Source organism: Vulpes vulpes, chromosome 15, assembly GCF_048418805.1.
Source record: "Vulpes vulpes isolate BD-2025 chromosome 15, VulVul3, whole genome shotgun sequence".
Taxonomy (NCBI): domain Eukaryota; kingdom Metazoa; phylum Chordata; class Mammalia; order Carnivora; family Canidae; genus Vulpes; species Vulpes vulpes.
In genome coordinates, this window is record NC_132794.1 from 83,404,967 (window position 1) to 83,420,203 (window position 15,237).

At 39.3% G+C, this 15,237-nt stretch overlaps 1 protein-coding gene across 6 annotated transcripts in view; it reads left to right on the top strand.

The window, feature by feature from the left end:
• The window catches only part of HECTD2 (HECT domain E3 ubiquitin protein ligase 2), an 88,840-nt gene that overhangs the window by 32,473 nt on the left and 41,130 nt on the right, over positions 1 to 15,237 (top strand). For all 6 annotated transcript variants that reach the window (XR_011997503.1, XR_011997504.1, XR_011997502.1 and 3 more), the window contains exon 2: positions 691 to 820. Coding sequence is in view for 1 of the 6 variants with exons in the window: in XM_072739496.1 (XP_072595597.1) it covers positions 691 to 820 (130 nt within the window). In the remaining 5 variants the exon portion in view is untranslated. The remainder of the gene's footprint in view (positions 1 to 690; positions 821 to 15,237) is intronic.

Consider the following 15,237-nt stretch of genomic DNA (forward strand, 5'->3'; position numbering starts at 1 on the left):
CCAGGACTATGTTAAATAACCGTGGTGAGAGTGGACATCCCTGTCTTGTTCTTGACTATAGAGGAAAAGCTCTCAGTTTTTTCCTAATTAGCTATGGGTTTTTCATCTATGGCCTTTATTATGTTAGCATTACCTTTTTAAATCCTGGTACACCCAAAGTATAGTCACAGTGCTTAAAAAGAAATGAACTCTAAAAAGTTTATCTTTTTACCTGAACTGTTAAAGTTGCATCAAAATGCAAGAAAACCTTCAATGAATCAATGAAGTGTCTATCACATGTGTGTTAACTATAGAAAATAATATTTGTGGTGCTCATAAAAATACTGTTATCTAAATACAAAGTCAAAAGAGCCATTAACACGAATGGAGCATGTACGATGTATGAGGAGCTGTGCCAGTGATTTTATATGCATTATCTCAGTGAAACCTCACAGTAACCCTATAAGGAAGATACCATTAATATTTCTATTTCCAAACTTTATCAATTTGTAGCATGATACAACCATTTTCATTTTATATTTAAAATAATTTGGTCCTAGAAAAGGTAAGTCAGTGTTATATATTTTATTTATATATCATATCTATCATCAAATTAAAATCTCTGTTATAAGTGTCTATGATTCCTGCGATAAAATAATTTAAATATAGCTAGTGAGAATTATGCTGCAATGTTAACTTTTCTGTTTTTAGGGTTTGGACAGAGGATCCAAAGGTCAAACTTCCACTTTTAGCAGTTTTATTTCAACTGTTAACCAGAAGAAAGAAGCTGCTGAAAACAGAAGTTCACCTACACATCTCATTTTCCCTAACATCAAGAATGGTAAAATAATAATAATTATTATTATACACACAGTCTGTATATTTTGGCTGAAAATGTATTATCAAACTATTAAAAAGTAGTTTTTTGGTAGGTGAAGTTAATATATAGTATGAAAAAGAAATAAGCTGTATAAATATTTACAGAAAGGAGCAAAATTGTTATTTTTAGGTGATTGTTACCTGGGGTAAGGTATGAATGACATACAAAGCTCATGAATAACAGAATTTGGTTAGGCAGCCAGACACAATACAAATATATGAAAATTCAATAGCCTTTTTTTATTTGAGGAATAATCTATTAGAAGACTTGATGGAAAATAATGAAATACTTAGAAATAAACCTAAAAGAAGGTAAGCAAACCTGTATGAGGAAAACTGTAAGACTTTATCAAAATACTAAAAGGTCATGAGAGGGAAAAACAAGATGTCAAGTATATCCAGTTTACTCTCTGCATTTAATACATTCTTCAACAGTTTTGGGGTGGGGGGTGTGAATCGTAAGAAAGTGATGCCCTTTGTGCTCTATAAGAATTAGTGTCCAAGAAGATGCAAGTAAAAATAATGAAGGAACCTTTTCCTCCATAGTACGTATATTATAGAGCTATTGTAATTGCAGTACTGCCACAAAGACAGCCAAATAGAGATAAATGAGTAAAAAATATAGTACGTAAGTGGTATTCATTTATTCAAAAAAATAGAGTTAGGATGACTGAATAATTTATTGCTAATAATAACCTGAGATTTTTTTAAAACTACAAAGTACTAGAAGAAAACACAGGTGGTTATTTATATAAAAAAATCTCTTGGCACAATAACAATGTCAAGAGCCATAAAACAAAAAATTGACAAGTTTAGATACATAAAAAAATGTAAAACTTCCACAGGAATTCCTTAAAGTCATAAAGTATAAACATCTACAAATGTCATAGTCCTTGAAAAACATATCATTGATCATAAAGACTATTAATAAATCAGTAAAATGAACATTCCAATAAAGAAAAGGCAAGGGATCTGAACAGACCAATCAAAAGAGGAAATGTAAGCAATTACTACACATATGAAAGGATGCTCAATCCTTTTAAATACAATCTTATATAAAGTACAAATAACAATAAGTTAACATTTTCCTCTGTGGTTGCAGAGAATGAGAAGATTTGCATCTGTGATGTCTAGGGAGTGTGAAAATTGGCACTTTATGAATGAGTAGCTTGGAGTACTATGCCTGGCTATGAAAAATGTGATACGTGTATAAAGTGTCTAGGAGAAATGCCCACAGTACACTGTAAAATGAAAAACACAAGTTATACATAATAGGTGCAATATGACTCCAGGTTTTTAAGAGTAAGGAAACCTTTTATACATCTTTGAGCATATAAAGAGGTATGGAAGGATGCCCACTAATCAGTTTTATGGTTTCCTCAGGAAAGTAGAATTTAAATATGCTTTATTTCTTCATACAGCTCTGTATTGTTTTGTCTCAGGAAACATCCATTACTTGCATAATTTTAAGTTCCCCTAGCCTATAACAAAACAAATCTGCAAAGTTTTAAATGTCCCTGCATCCAAATGACACAAAACAAACCTAGAAATGTTTAAGGACATAGGTTTTGGTAAATTGCTTGTGTCCATAAGCTGCATGTGGCATAAATTACTCTCACACAGATTTTCAGGTGACACTCCATGCTAATGCTAGACTTATTCTGTGCTTTTGCAAGTTCATCTTTACATTATTTCATTTATCAACCTTTGCCTTTGATAACTTCTTTCTTCCTTTATTTGTACATTCACAGTGTGCACACACACACACACACACACACACATTCTATCACTTCAGTCTCCCTCCAAGGAGGCACTAGTGCCCTTTATTTCAGTCCCCCAACCCACAACTAAACAAAACAAGCCTGTAATTGTGGTACCTTTAAAGAAATAAAGAAAATGAGCCTATTTGATGAGTTGAGAGAAATGACATGTTCACTGAAAAACAGCTATAAATTATATTTATGTATATACATTTTTTTGAGTCTCGCAACAATCACGTAAAATAGAGTAGATATTAGAATCCCTGCTGTATTAGTTTTCTATTGCTGTCTAACAAAATCACCACAAACCTAATGGTTTATAAGCAATATCCACTCCTTAGCTGATAGTTCTTTAAGTCCGAGATCTTGGTGAGTGTGGCTGGGTTTTCTACTCAGATCTCACAAAGTGTTGGCTGGGCTGTACTCTGGGAAAGAATCCTCCTCCAAACATCTTCAGGTTGCTTAGGTTGCTTCAGGAACCTCTGCTGGCTATCAGGCAGGGCTGTTCTCCGCTCCTAACAAGACCACTTGGAGTCTGCCACGTCCACTCACAGACTGTATTTCTAATACAATACTCTTGGAGTATTGTCGCTTCCTGTTTTAAGGCTGGTTGCAGGAGCCCTTGTGTTGAATCCCCTTCATGCTTCTAGTCTCCCTGACTTTGTCTTTTGCAACCAATGGGAGAAAACTCTGCTTCTCAAGGTCTTGTGTCATTAGGTTTTGCCTACCTGGATAATCTCCCTGTTTTAAGGTCAACCAATTATTTATATCTGCACAGTCCTTTTGTCATGTAATGTAATGTAATCCTGATGGGACATGAAAAAGTTGAGACTCATGGGGGCCATCTTAGTTTCTGTTTACCACACTATTTTATAAGGAAACAAGTTCAGAGAGGGTAAATGACTTGGCTGAGGTCACTGCTAAATGTCCAATGTCCAAACCAATATTCAATCCACATTTTCTGACAAAACTTTTGTTCCTCTATCTGACAGAGGAAATTCCTGATTGACTTGTTTCTCTTGCCTGATTAATCATATCACATTAATCATACAACTCTAATTACATCATCTTCATACTCCCTAATGCTTCCAAAATTAAATAAAAAATTTTTACCTTGACACTCAAGGACATTCAAAATATGACAGCTTTTCAATGTTATCTCCCACTTTTCTCCTACATATAACTTATATTTCAGCTGTTCTCTTGGATGCCTCATACCTTACCTCAGAGATTTTGCCAGTTTATTCCCACTGCCTGGAATGCACTCTCTCCTCTTTTCTACCTGACAGATCCTGTCCTTCAACGCTACTTCTTTATTGAACCTTTGCTGATTCTCCCCAACCAGATATAGTTCTTCCCTTCTTTGACTTTCCATTTAGATTTTCCTTTGTTATTACTTCTTATCAGTCACCTAGTCTTACATATTATCATTTGAATACTATAATCTCTTAGACTGTATCCCATGAAGGAATAAATATCTTTATAATATTTGCAGGCCCTAAGCAGTTTTTACCTTGTCCATTAGAGGTTCTTAGCAAGTACAGTTGACCAGTTGACTCTTGAATGGCACAGATTTGAACTGCATAGGTCCACTTATATGCGGATTTTTTTTTCAATAAATACAGTATAGTAAATGTATTTTCCTTGTGATTTTCCTAATGTCTTATTTTCTCTAGCTTATTATAAGAATACAGTATATAATACACATAACATACAAAATACCAACTGTTTATATTATCATTAAGGCTTCCAGTCAATAGTAAGCTATTAGTTAAGTTTTGGTGTCAAAAGCTATACATGGATTATACCTCAACTGCACGAGAGGTTGGTACTCCTGACCCCCATATTGTTAAAGGGTCAACTATGTTTATTGCATAGAGTAAAAAAAGAGAGAACTCAAGGCAGAGGAAATAGCTGTCAGAGTGTTTGTGCCAAAGCAATAAAGGCAGCAGCCACAACAGCAACTTCATGTAGTTCTTACTATGTGCCATTCGTGTTATGAGCGCTGTGCATATATGAATTCATTTAGTCCTTATAGTAGCCAAAGGTTGGAATTAGTTTCTCATTTTAAAGGCAAGGAAACTTAGGCCATAGAGAGTTTTAAGTGACTTGTCCTGCAGGAACTTATATAGCTAATGAATGGCAGACAAAGAAAAAGGAAAAGTGAGCCAAAGGTAGTTTTGGATAGTGCCTTCATTAAAAGAGTTGGTAAAAGAAAAGAAAGTGAGTCCTTTAAGAGGGTAAAGAACCATGTTGTGCTGTGACTTGGAAATCAAGGGAAAAGAGGGGTGCCTGGGTGGCTTAGTCAGATAAGCATCTGACTCTTGGTTTTAGCTCAGGTGATGATCTCATGGGTCATGAGGTCAGGCACCATGTGGAGCCCTGCATTAGGCTCTGCACTTGATGGGGACTGTACTTGAAATTCTCTTCCTCTGTCCCTCCCCCAACTCATGCATCGTGCCTATACCCTTTTCTCTTCCTCTACATTAAATAAATAAATCTTAAAAAAAAAAATCGAGAAAATTTACAGAAGAGGATTTTGTCTACAGTGTCATTGCTAAGTGAGAACAAGATGAGTAACCACCGAGACAAAGCCAAGGATTTGTTGTTTAATGTGTATATTGGTGACTTTTAAGATAACAGTTTTAATAGGATGGTATGAGAAGAATTCAAGTTGTAGAAAGTTAGGGGAGAGATTAGTGGCAAGGATATAGGGACAATGTAGACTGCCTTTAGCTTAGCTTGAACTGAAAGAAAAGCGGGATCTTGCAGAGTAGGGTGGTCAAGGGAAAGGATCTAATACAGAGGGAGAGACTAAAGTTGCAGTGGGAAAATAGAATAATAAAACAAACTAGTAGAATAGAGAAGTGGTATGAGGATAGGATCAAAGAAAAAATGCAAACCACAGTGGTTAAGTTGTCAGCTCTAGCAAAGAGAGAAGAGCACTTCTTATACTATGGAATGAGAGGGAAGAGAGGAAGTAGGAAGAGGAAATGGAAATAGGAAACTTACTTCTTCTTGCCTTGAATTCACTAATCTCCTTGGAGGGTGTATTAATTTCCTCCTGTTGCTATAACATAGAACACAAACCTGATAGCTTAAAACAGCAGAATTTTATTCTCTCATGGTTCTGGAGGCTAGAGGTCTGAAATCCAGACATTGGTGGAATTGATTCCTTTTGAAGGTTCTTAGGGAGAATCTGTACCATGCCTCTGTCCTAGCCTCTGGTGATGACCAGCAATCCTTGGTGTCTCTTGGCTTATAGATGCCTCTCAACAATTGCTATCTCTGTCTTCAGGTGGCATTCTCTCCTGTATGTCTGTGTCCAATTTGTCCTCTTCTTGTAAGGACACCAATCATTGAATTAGGGCCCATCTGGAGGAGGGGCAAGATGGCAGAAGAGTGGGGTCCCCAAATCACCCGTCCCCACCAAATTATGTAGATAACCTTCAAATCACCCTAAAAATCTATGAATTCGGCCTGAGATTTAAAGAGAACACAGCTGAAACGCTACAGTGAGAAGAGTTTGGGCTTCTATCAAGGTAGGAAGACGGGGAAAAAGAAATAAACAAAAGGCCTCAGAGGGGGAGGGGCCCTGCGAGGAGCCGGGCTAAGGCCGGGGCGAGTGTCCCCAGGACAGGAAAGCCCCGTCCCGGAGAAGCAGGAGCTGCACCAACCTTCTCCGGCGGAAAGGCCTCGCAGGGAGTTAGAGCAGGACCCCAGGAGGGCGGGGATGCCCTCGGGCTCCCTGGGACACTAACAGGCACCTGTGCCCGGGGAGAGTGCGCCGAGCTCCCTAAGGGCTGCAGTGTGCACGGTGGGACCCGGAGCAGCTTGGAGGGCTCGGGCGGCGGCTCCGCGGAGGGGGCTGCACGGCTGGGAGCGCGAATCCAATAGCGCAGGCCAGGAGCATTGGGCGCCGGGACACAGCCCAGGATCCGGCCTCCCCCAGGACAGGCAGAGGCCAGGAGGGCCCAGGACAGCCAGGACGCTCCTGCCCCGAGCTGAGCAGATCAGCGGCCCCACCCTGGAGCCTCCAGGCCCTGCAGACGGAGAGCTCCGGAGTTACTGCGGGAGCTGACTCCAGGGCTCCAGAGCTGGCCACCGCCACTGTGGTTGTTCCTTCTGGGGCCTCACTGGGTAAACAACCCCCAATGAGACCTGCACTTGCGGCAGAGCAGCTCCCCCAAGTGCTAACACCTGAAAATCAGCACAACAGGCCCCTCCCCCAGAAGACCAGCTAGACGGACAAGTTCCAGGGGAAGTCAAGGGACTTAAAGTATACAGAAACAGAAGATACTCCCCCGTGATTTTTTTGTTTCTTTCTTTCTTTCTTTTTATTTTTTTTTTTGATTTCTGATTGCTTCCCCCACCCTTTTTTTCCCCTTTCTTTCTTTTTCTTTCGCTTTTTTCCTTCCTTTTTTCTTTTTTCTTTTTCTCTTTTCTTTCCTTCTTTTTCTCCTCTCTTTTTCTCCTTTTCCCAATACAACTTGTTTTTGGCCACTCTGCACTGAGCAAAATGACTAGAAGGAAAACCTCACCTCAAAAGAAAGAATCAGAAACAGTCCTTTCTCCCACAGAGTTACAAAATCTGGATTACAATTCAATGTCAGAAAGCCAATTCAGAAGCACTATTATACAGCTACTGGTGGCTCTAGAAAAAAGCATAAAGACTCAAGAGACTTCATGACTGCAGAATTTAGATCCAATCAGGCAGAAATTAAAAATCAATTGAATGAGATGCAATCCAAACTAGAAGTCCTAACGACGAGGGTTAACGAGGTGGAAGAACAAGTGAGTGACATAGAAGACAAGTTGACGGCAAAGAGGGAAACTGAGGAAAAAAGAAACAGACAATTAAGAGACCATGAAGACAGATTAAGGGAAATAAATGACGGCCTGAGGAAGAAAAACCTACATTTAATTGGGGTTCCCGAGGGCGCCGAAAGGGACAGAGGGCCAGAATATGTATTTGAACAAATCCTAGCTGAAAACCTTCCTAATCTGGGAAGGGAAACAGGCATTCAGATCCAGGAAATAGAGAGATCCCCCCCTAAAATCAATAAAAACCGTTCAACACCTCTACATCTAATAGTTAAGCTTGCAAATTCCAGAAGATAAAGAGAAGATCCTTACAGCAGCAAGAGACAAGAAATCCCTGACTTTTATGGGGAGGAGTATTAGGGTAACAGCAGACCTCTCCACAGAGACCTGGCCGGCCAGAAAGGGCTGGCAGGATATATTCAGGGTCCTAAATGAGAAGAACATGCAACCAAGAATACTTTATCCAGCAAGGCTCTCATTCAAAATGGAAGGAGAGATAAAGAGCTTCCAAGACAGGCAGGAACTGAAAGAATATGTGACCTCCAAACCAGCTCTGCAAGAAATTTTAAGGGGGACTCTTAAAATTCCCCTTTAAGAAGAAGTTCAGTGGAACAATCCACAAAAACAAGGACTGAATAGATATCATGATGACACTAAACTCATATCTGTCAATAGTAAATCTGAACGTGACTGGGCTTAATGAACCCATCAAAAGGCGCAAGGTTTCAGACTGGATAAAAAAGCAGGACCCATCTATTTACTGTCTACAAGAGACTCATTTTAGACAGAAGGACACCAACAGCCTGAAAATAAAAGGTTGGAGAACCATTTACCATTCAAATAGTCCTCAAAAGAAAGCAGGGGTAGCCATCCTTATATCAGATAAACTAAAATTTACCCTGAAGACTGTAGTGAGAGATGAAGAGGGATACTATCTCAAAGGATCAATCCAACAAGAGGACTTAACAATCCTCAATATATATGCCCCGAATGTGGGAGCTGCCAGATATTTAAGCCAATTAATAACTAAAGTGAAGAAATACTTAGATAATAATACACTTATACTTGGTGACTTCAGTCTAGCTCTTTCTACCCTCGATAGGTCTTCTAAGCACAACATCTCCAAAGAAACGAGAGCTGTAAATGATACACTGGACCAGATGGATTTCACAGATATCTACAGAACTTTAGATCCAAACTCAACTGAATACACATTCTTCTCAAGTGCACATGGAACTTTCTCCAGAATAGACCACATACTGGGTCACAAATCGGGTCTGAACCGATACCAAAAGATTGTGATCATCCCCTGCATATTCTCAGAGCATGATGCCTTGAAATTAGAACTAAATCACAACAAGAAGTTTGGAAGGACCTCAAACACGTGGAGGTTAAGGACCATCCTGCTAAAAGATGAAAGGGTCAACCAGGAAATTAAGGAAGAATTAAAAAGATTCATGGAAACTAATGAGAATGAAGATACAACCGTTCAAAATCTTTGGGATGCAGCAAAAGCAGTCCTAAGGGGGAAATGCATCGCAATACAAGCATCCATTCAAAAACTGGAAAGAACTCAAATACAAAAGCTAACCTTACACCTAAAGGAGCTAGAGAAAAAACAGCAGATAGATCCCACCCCCAGCAGAAGAAGAGAGTTAATTAAAATTCGAGCAGAACTCAACAAAATCGAGACCAGAAGAACTATGGAACAGATCAACAGAACCAGGAGTTGGATCTTTGAAAGAATTAATAAGATAGATAAACCATTAGCCAGCCTTATTAAAAAGAAGAGAGAGAAGACTCAATAAAATCATGAATGAGAAAGGAGAGATCACTACCAACACCAAGGAAATACAAACGATTTTAAAAACATATTATGAACAGCTATATGCCAATAAATTAGGCAATCTAGAAGAAATGGACACATTCCTGGAAAGCCACAAACTACCAAAACTGGAGCAGGAAGAAATAGAAAACCTGAACAGGCCAATAGCCAGGGAGGAAATTGAAGCAGTCATCAAAAACCTCCCAAGACACAAGAGTCCAGGGCCAGATGGCTTCCCAGGGGAATTCTATCAAACATTTAAAGAAGAAACCATACCTATTCTACTAAAGCTGTTTGGAAAGATAGAAAGAGATGGAGTACTTCCAAATTCGTTCTATGAGGCCAGTATCACCTTAATTCCAAAACCAAAGTCCCCACCAAAAAGGAGAATTACAGACCAATATCCCTGATGAACATGGATGCAAAAATTCTCAACAAGATACTAGCCAATAGGATCCAACAGTACATTTAGAAAATTATTCACCATGACCAAGTAGGATTTATCCCCGGGACACAAGGCTGGTTCAACACTCGTAAAACAATCAGTGTGATTCATCATATCAGCAAGAGAAAAACCAAGAACCATATGATCCTCTCATTAGATGCAGAGAAAGCATTTGACAAGATACAGCATCCATTCCTGATCAAAACTCTTCAGAGTGTAGGGATAGAGGGAACATTCATCGACATCTTAAAAGCCATCTATGAAAAGCCCACAGCAAATATCATTCTCAATGGGGAAGCACTGGGAGCCTTTCCCCTAAGATCAGGAACAAGACAGGGATGTCCACTCACCACTGCTATTCAACATAGTACTGGAAATCCTAGCCTCAGCAATCAGACAACAAAAAGACATTAAAGACTTTCAAATTGGCAAAGAAGAAGTCAAACTCTCCCTCTTCACCGATGACATGATACTCTACATAGAAAACCCAAAAGCCTCCACCCCAAGATTGCTAGAACTCATACAGCAATTTGGTAGCATGGCAGGATACAAAATCAATGCCCAGGAGTCAGTGGCATTTCTATACACTAACAATGAGACTGAAGAAAGAGAAATTAAGGAGTCAATCCCATTTACAATAGCACCCAAAAGCATAAGATACCTAGGAATAAACCTAACCAAAGAGGTAAAGGATCGATACCCTAAAAACTATAGAACACTTCTGAAAGAAATTGAGGAAGACACAAAGAGATGGAAAAATATTCTATGCTCATGGATTGGCAGAATTAATATTGTGAAAATGTCGATGTTACCCAGGGCAATGTACACGTTTAATGCAATCCCTATCAAAATAGCATGGACTTTCTTCAGAGAGTTAGAACAAATTATTTTAAGATTTGTGTGGAATCAGAAAAGACCCCGAATAGCCAGGGGAATTTTAAAAAAGAAAACAATAGCTGGGGGCATCACAGTGCCAGATTTCAGGTTGTACTACAAAGCTGTGGTCATCAAGACAGTGTGGTACTGGCACAAAAACGGACACATAGATCAATGGAACAGAACAGAGAACCCAGAAGTGGACCCTGAACTTTATGGTCAACTAATATTCAATAAAGGAGGAAAGACTATCCATTGGAAGAAAGACAGTCTCTTCAATAAATTGTGCTGGGAAAATGGGACATCCACATGCAGAAGAATGAAACTAGACCACTCTCTTTCACCATACACAAAGATAAACTCAAAATGTATGAAAGATCTAAATGTGAGACAAGATTCCATCAAAATCCTAGAGGAGAACACATCAACACCCTTTCTGAACTGGGCCACAGTAACTTCTTGCAAGATACATCCACATGGCAAAAGAAACAAAAGCAAAAATGAACTATTGGGACTTCATCAAGATAAGAAACTTTTGCACAGCAAAGGATACAGTCAACAAAACTAAAAGACACCTACAGAATGGGAAAAGATATTTGCAAATGACGTATCAGATAAAGGGCTAGTTTCCAAGATCTATAAAGAACTTCTTAAACTCAACACCCAAGAAACAAACAATCCAATCATGAAATGGGCAAAAGACATGAAGAGAAATCTCACAGAGGAAGACATAGACATGGCCAACACACACATGAGAAAATGCTCTGCATCACTTGCCATCAGGGAAATACAGATCAAAACCACAATGAGATACCACCTCACACCAGTGAGAATGGGGAAAATTAACAAGGCAGGAAACCACAAATGTTGGAGAGGATGCGGAGAAAAGGGAACCCTCTTACACTGTTGGTGGAAATGTGAACTGGTGCAGCCACTCTGGAAAACTGTGTGGAGGTTCCTCAAAGAGTTAAAAATAGACCTGCCCTATGACCCAGCAATTGCACTGCTGGGGATTTACCCCAAAGATTCAGATGCAATGAAACGCCGGGACACCTGCACCCCGATGTTTATAGCAGCAATGTCCACAATAGCCAAACTGTGGAAGGAGCCTCGTTGTCCATTGAAAGATGAATGGATAAAGAAGATGTGGTTTATGTATACAATGGAATATTACTCAGCCATTAGAAATGACAAATACCCACCATTTCCTTCAACGTGGATGGAACTGGAGGGCATTATGCTGAGTGAAGTAAGTCAATCGGAGAAGGACAAACATTATATGTTCTCATTCATTTGGGGAATATAAATAATAGTGAAAGGTAATATAAGGGAAGGGAGAAGAAATGTGTGGGAAATATCAGAAAGGGAGACAGAACATAAAGACTCCTATCTCTGGGAAACGAATCTGGGTGGTGGAAGGGGAGGAGGGCCGGGGGTGGGGGTGAATGGGTGACGGGCACTGAGGGGGGCACTTGACGGCATGAGCACTGGGTGTTATTCTGTATGTTGGTAAATTGAACACCAATAAAACAAATTATTAAAAAAAAAAAGAATTAAGGCCCACCCTAATCCAGTATGACCTTGTCTTAATTTGTTTGCATCTACAAAGACCCTTTTTCCAAATAAGGTCACATTCACAGGTCATAGAGTTTAGGACTTCAAAATAGCTTCAAACTTATTTATTTGACAGACACACAGTTCAGCGCACAACAGTGTTAAGAATCTTAAGAACATTGAAATGTCTGCTATGGAGAATGGTAGTCAAAAAGAAAGTCGTGAATAGGTATAACCTTTTGTTTGGACTGTTGTTCACATTCATTAGCCTTTGCTTCCACTCTGATCCCTATATTCTATTCTGTCTGTACTAAAATCCTGCTGTCTGAACCAACGTATTTGCCCACAACCTACCTGCCTCCTCCTTGGGTGGATGCACTGACTCTGAATATGGTCCGTCTGTTTGAGCTCCCACCACTTGTCTGTTTCCCTCTCATCTGTGCCAGTCCTGTGGAATCTGGACTCAGCCCCAGTCTGAACTTGGGAGTATGTGTTTACACCACTCTCAAGGAGCAGACTCTTAGCAAACTTCTTTTACTTCATTAGAACTCCTAGTGTTAACTTCTAGCTATTTCATCTGGATGCCACCTGGATTCAGGTGTGACTTGGAGTTCATACACTATGGAACTGTCAAGGCTGTTGCAGAAAGAATTCTTTATTGAATGGGAAATTAGACTCAGTCTTCTAAATGTAAGCATGGTTATACCTCCTTGATCTTTTGGAAAGCCTCTTTTACTTGCCAGTTAGATTGTTTCTTCAAAGATGTACCATCTTTGGCAGTTATTATCATTTCCTCCCTCTTCTCTGGTAGCAGGACCTATGCTGTGTATTCTCTAACAGCTTGTCTCCCCATCTGATCTTCAAGTGGTATTAGAGAAGCTGCAAAAGCCCAGCGTGGGTTTACCTAACAGCTGAGGGATGCCTTTCCTCCCTGTAGATCACATGACTAGGTATGCCTGTTGAGTTGGCTGTCCTTTTGAAGATCACAGAAGTGTAGGAGTTTTACCTACTACAACAGCTGCTAGGGATGATACATCTTCAGAAAAACAATATAAACTGGTAAGTAATGGTGGAAGAGGATTAGCATTACATTCTCTTATTCTTTTGTATCTTTTTTTCTAAACTGTTATGTATCCTGCATGGCTTAGCAGTTGGGAGCCTGCCTTCAGCTCAGGGCATGATCCTGGGATCCGGAATCGAGTCCCACATCGGGAACCTGCTCCTCTCTCTGCCTTTCTCTCTCAGTCTGTGTCTCTCATGAATAAATAAATATTTTTTAAATGTCTTTAAATAGCACAGAATATCTTTAAAAGAGGTGAAGCAGTTTCTCCCCATATCCTTTATAATGTCTTTGCAGTCCTGATAATTCAGAAAAGAGTAGACAGGAACTCTGACGCTTACCTCAGGGACACTGTTCCTCTCCCAGCTCAGTGCATTTCATGAGTTTGCTCTAGAGGAGCCCCAATGGGACATAGTGAGCACTGCAGTTTTCTGCGTAACTCTGGAGGAATGCAGATCATGATCTTTACCATTCTGAAATAGCTCAGGGAAAAACAAAGTGGTCTTTAGCTCAAATGGCAGTTGGATCTCTGCGTGGTGGGGTCCTGCAATTCTACACAGGTGAGGTACCCGAGAGTTTTCACAGTTCCTCCAAGAGCAACTTTAGAAGCAGACAGAGAAGCAAGCTGTTAGAAGAAACTCAGCGCAGGACTTGCCATCTGGGAAGATGAAAAGGTCTTGAAATAGCTGCTTTAGGAATCTTACCCTAGAAGAAGTATCAACAAAGCCTCAACTGACCCCATCTCCAGGTTTTTGTGGAGAATGAACTGATTTTAGACTCAATCTCCAAAATCCTTTCCCTGGGTCAGAGTAAGTACATTGGACTTGACTCTTGCTAACTATGCCTATGGGAGAAATGTATCAAGAACTTAGAGTACCCTGCTGCATTTATTTGTTTACTTACATGTCTCTACTAGTTTTTAGGCTTCTTAAACCTCTATTTTGGAGAGGGAAAGTCCTATCCTTTTTATTTTTTATATTGAAGTTAGTTTTTTGAATAGGTGACACACTTGTGTGTTTCCAAAGTCGAAACTGTTTTTAAAAATATGTTTCAGATGTCTCATCTTTACATTCTTCTCTGCTGTCTATTATTTCCTGTGTTTCTTTATGCAAGTGAAAACAAATATACATTCTCATTTTCCACCTCTTCTTAAAGAAAAGATAACTGTATATGCCTTGTCCAGCACCTTGTTGTTTTTAGTTAGTACATCTGGATTTTTTCTTTATTGGTATATAAAGAGATTCCCTTATTCTTTTTTATAATTCCACTGTATTAGATATACTATAACTTATTTAATAAGATCATATTAAAAGAGGGTTGCCAGGGTGGCTCGGCGGTTGGGTGTCTGTCTTTGGCCCAGGACATGATCCTCGAGTCCCAGGACCAAGTCCCGTTTCAGGCTCCCTACATAGAGCCTTCTTCTCTCTCTGTCTGTGTCTCTGCCTCTGTCTCTCTGTGTCTCTCATGAATAAATAAATAAAATCTTTTTAAAAAATCCTATTAAAAGAAATGAGTTGTGTCCATTCTTTTACTAAATGATGCCACAGTGAATGAATCTGTACATACATCTTTTTGTGTTTCTAAGATATTCCTAAAAGTGGAATTGTTGGGTCTGAGAGTAAATGCATCTACAGTCTCCTTGAGTTTTTAATTCATCTGTGTATCTCCAGGTTCTAGCCTCTATGGTACATAGGGTCTTTACTTGGTAAATAGTTTACTAAACGAGGAAATATATCTGGGTTTCTGGTCAGTTTTCCCTGTTGGAATGTTAGACCTTTCTCTATAATAAATTCTCTAAGATACATCCAGTATAAGGCATCTTTTCCACTAGAGGTAACCTTTTGTAAAAAGGACTTTTGAATATTTTTATAACTAGATCCGTAAAGAACATTTCACCTGTGTTTTTATTGCAGTTTTACAAACATAAACATCATTAAACTAAGTAAAAAGTACATCTTCAAAAAACTAATGAAAATATTGCAATATATTTGGCTCTGGTGACTAAAGTCCTATGAGTCAGAGGGGTTTTTTTTCT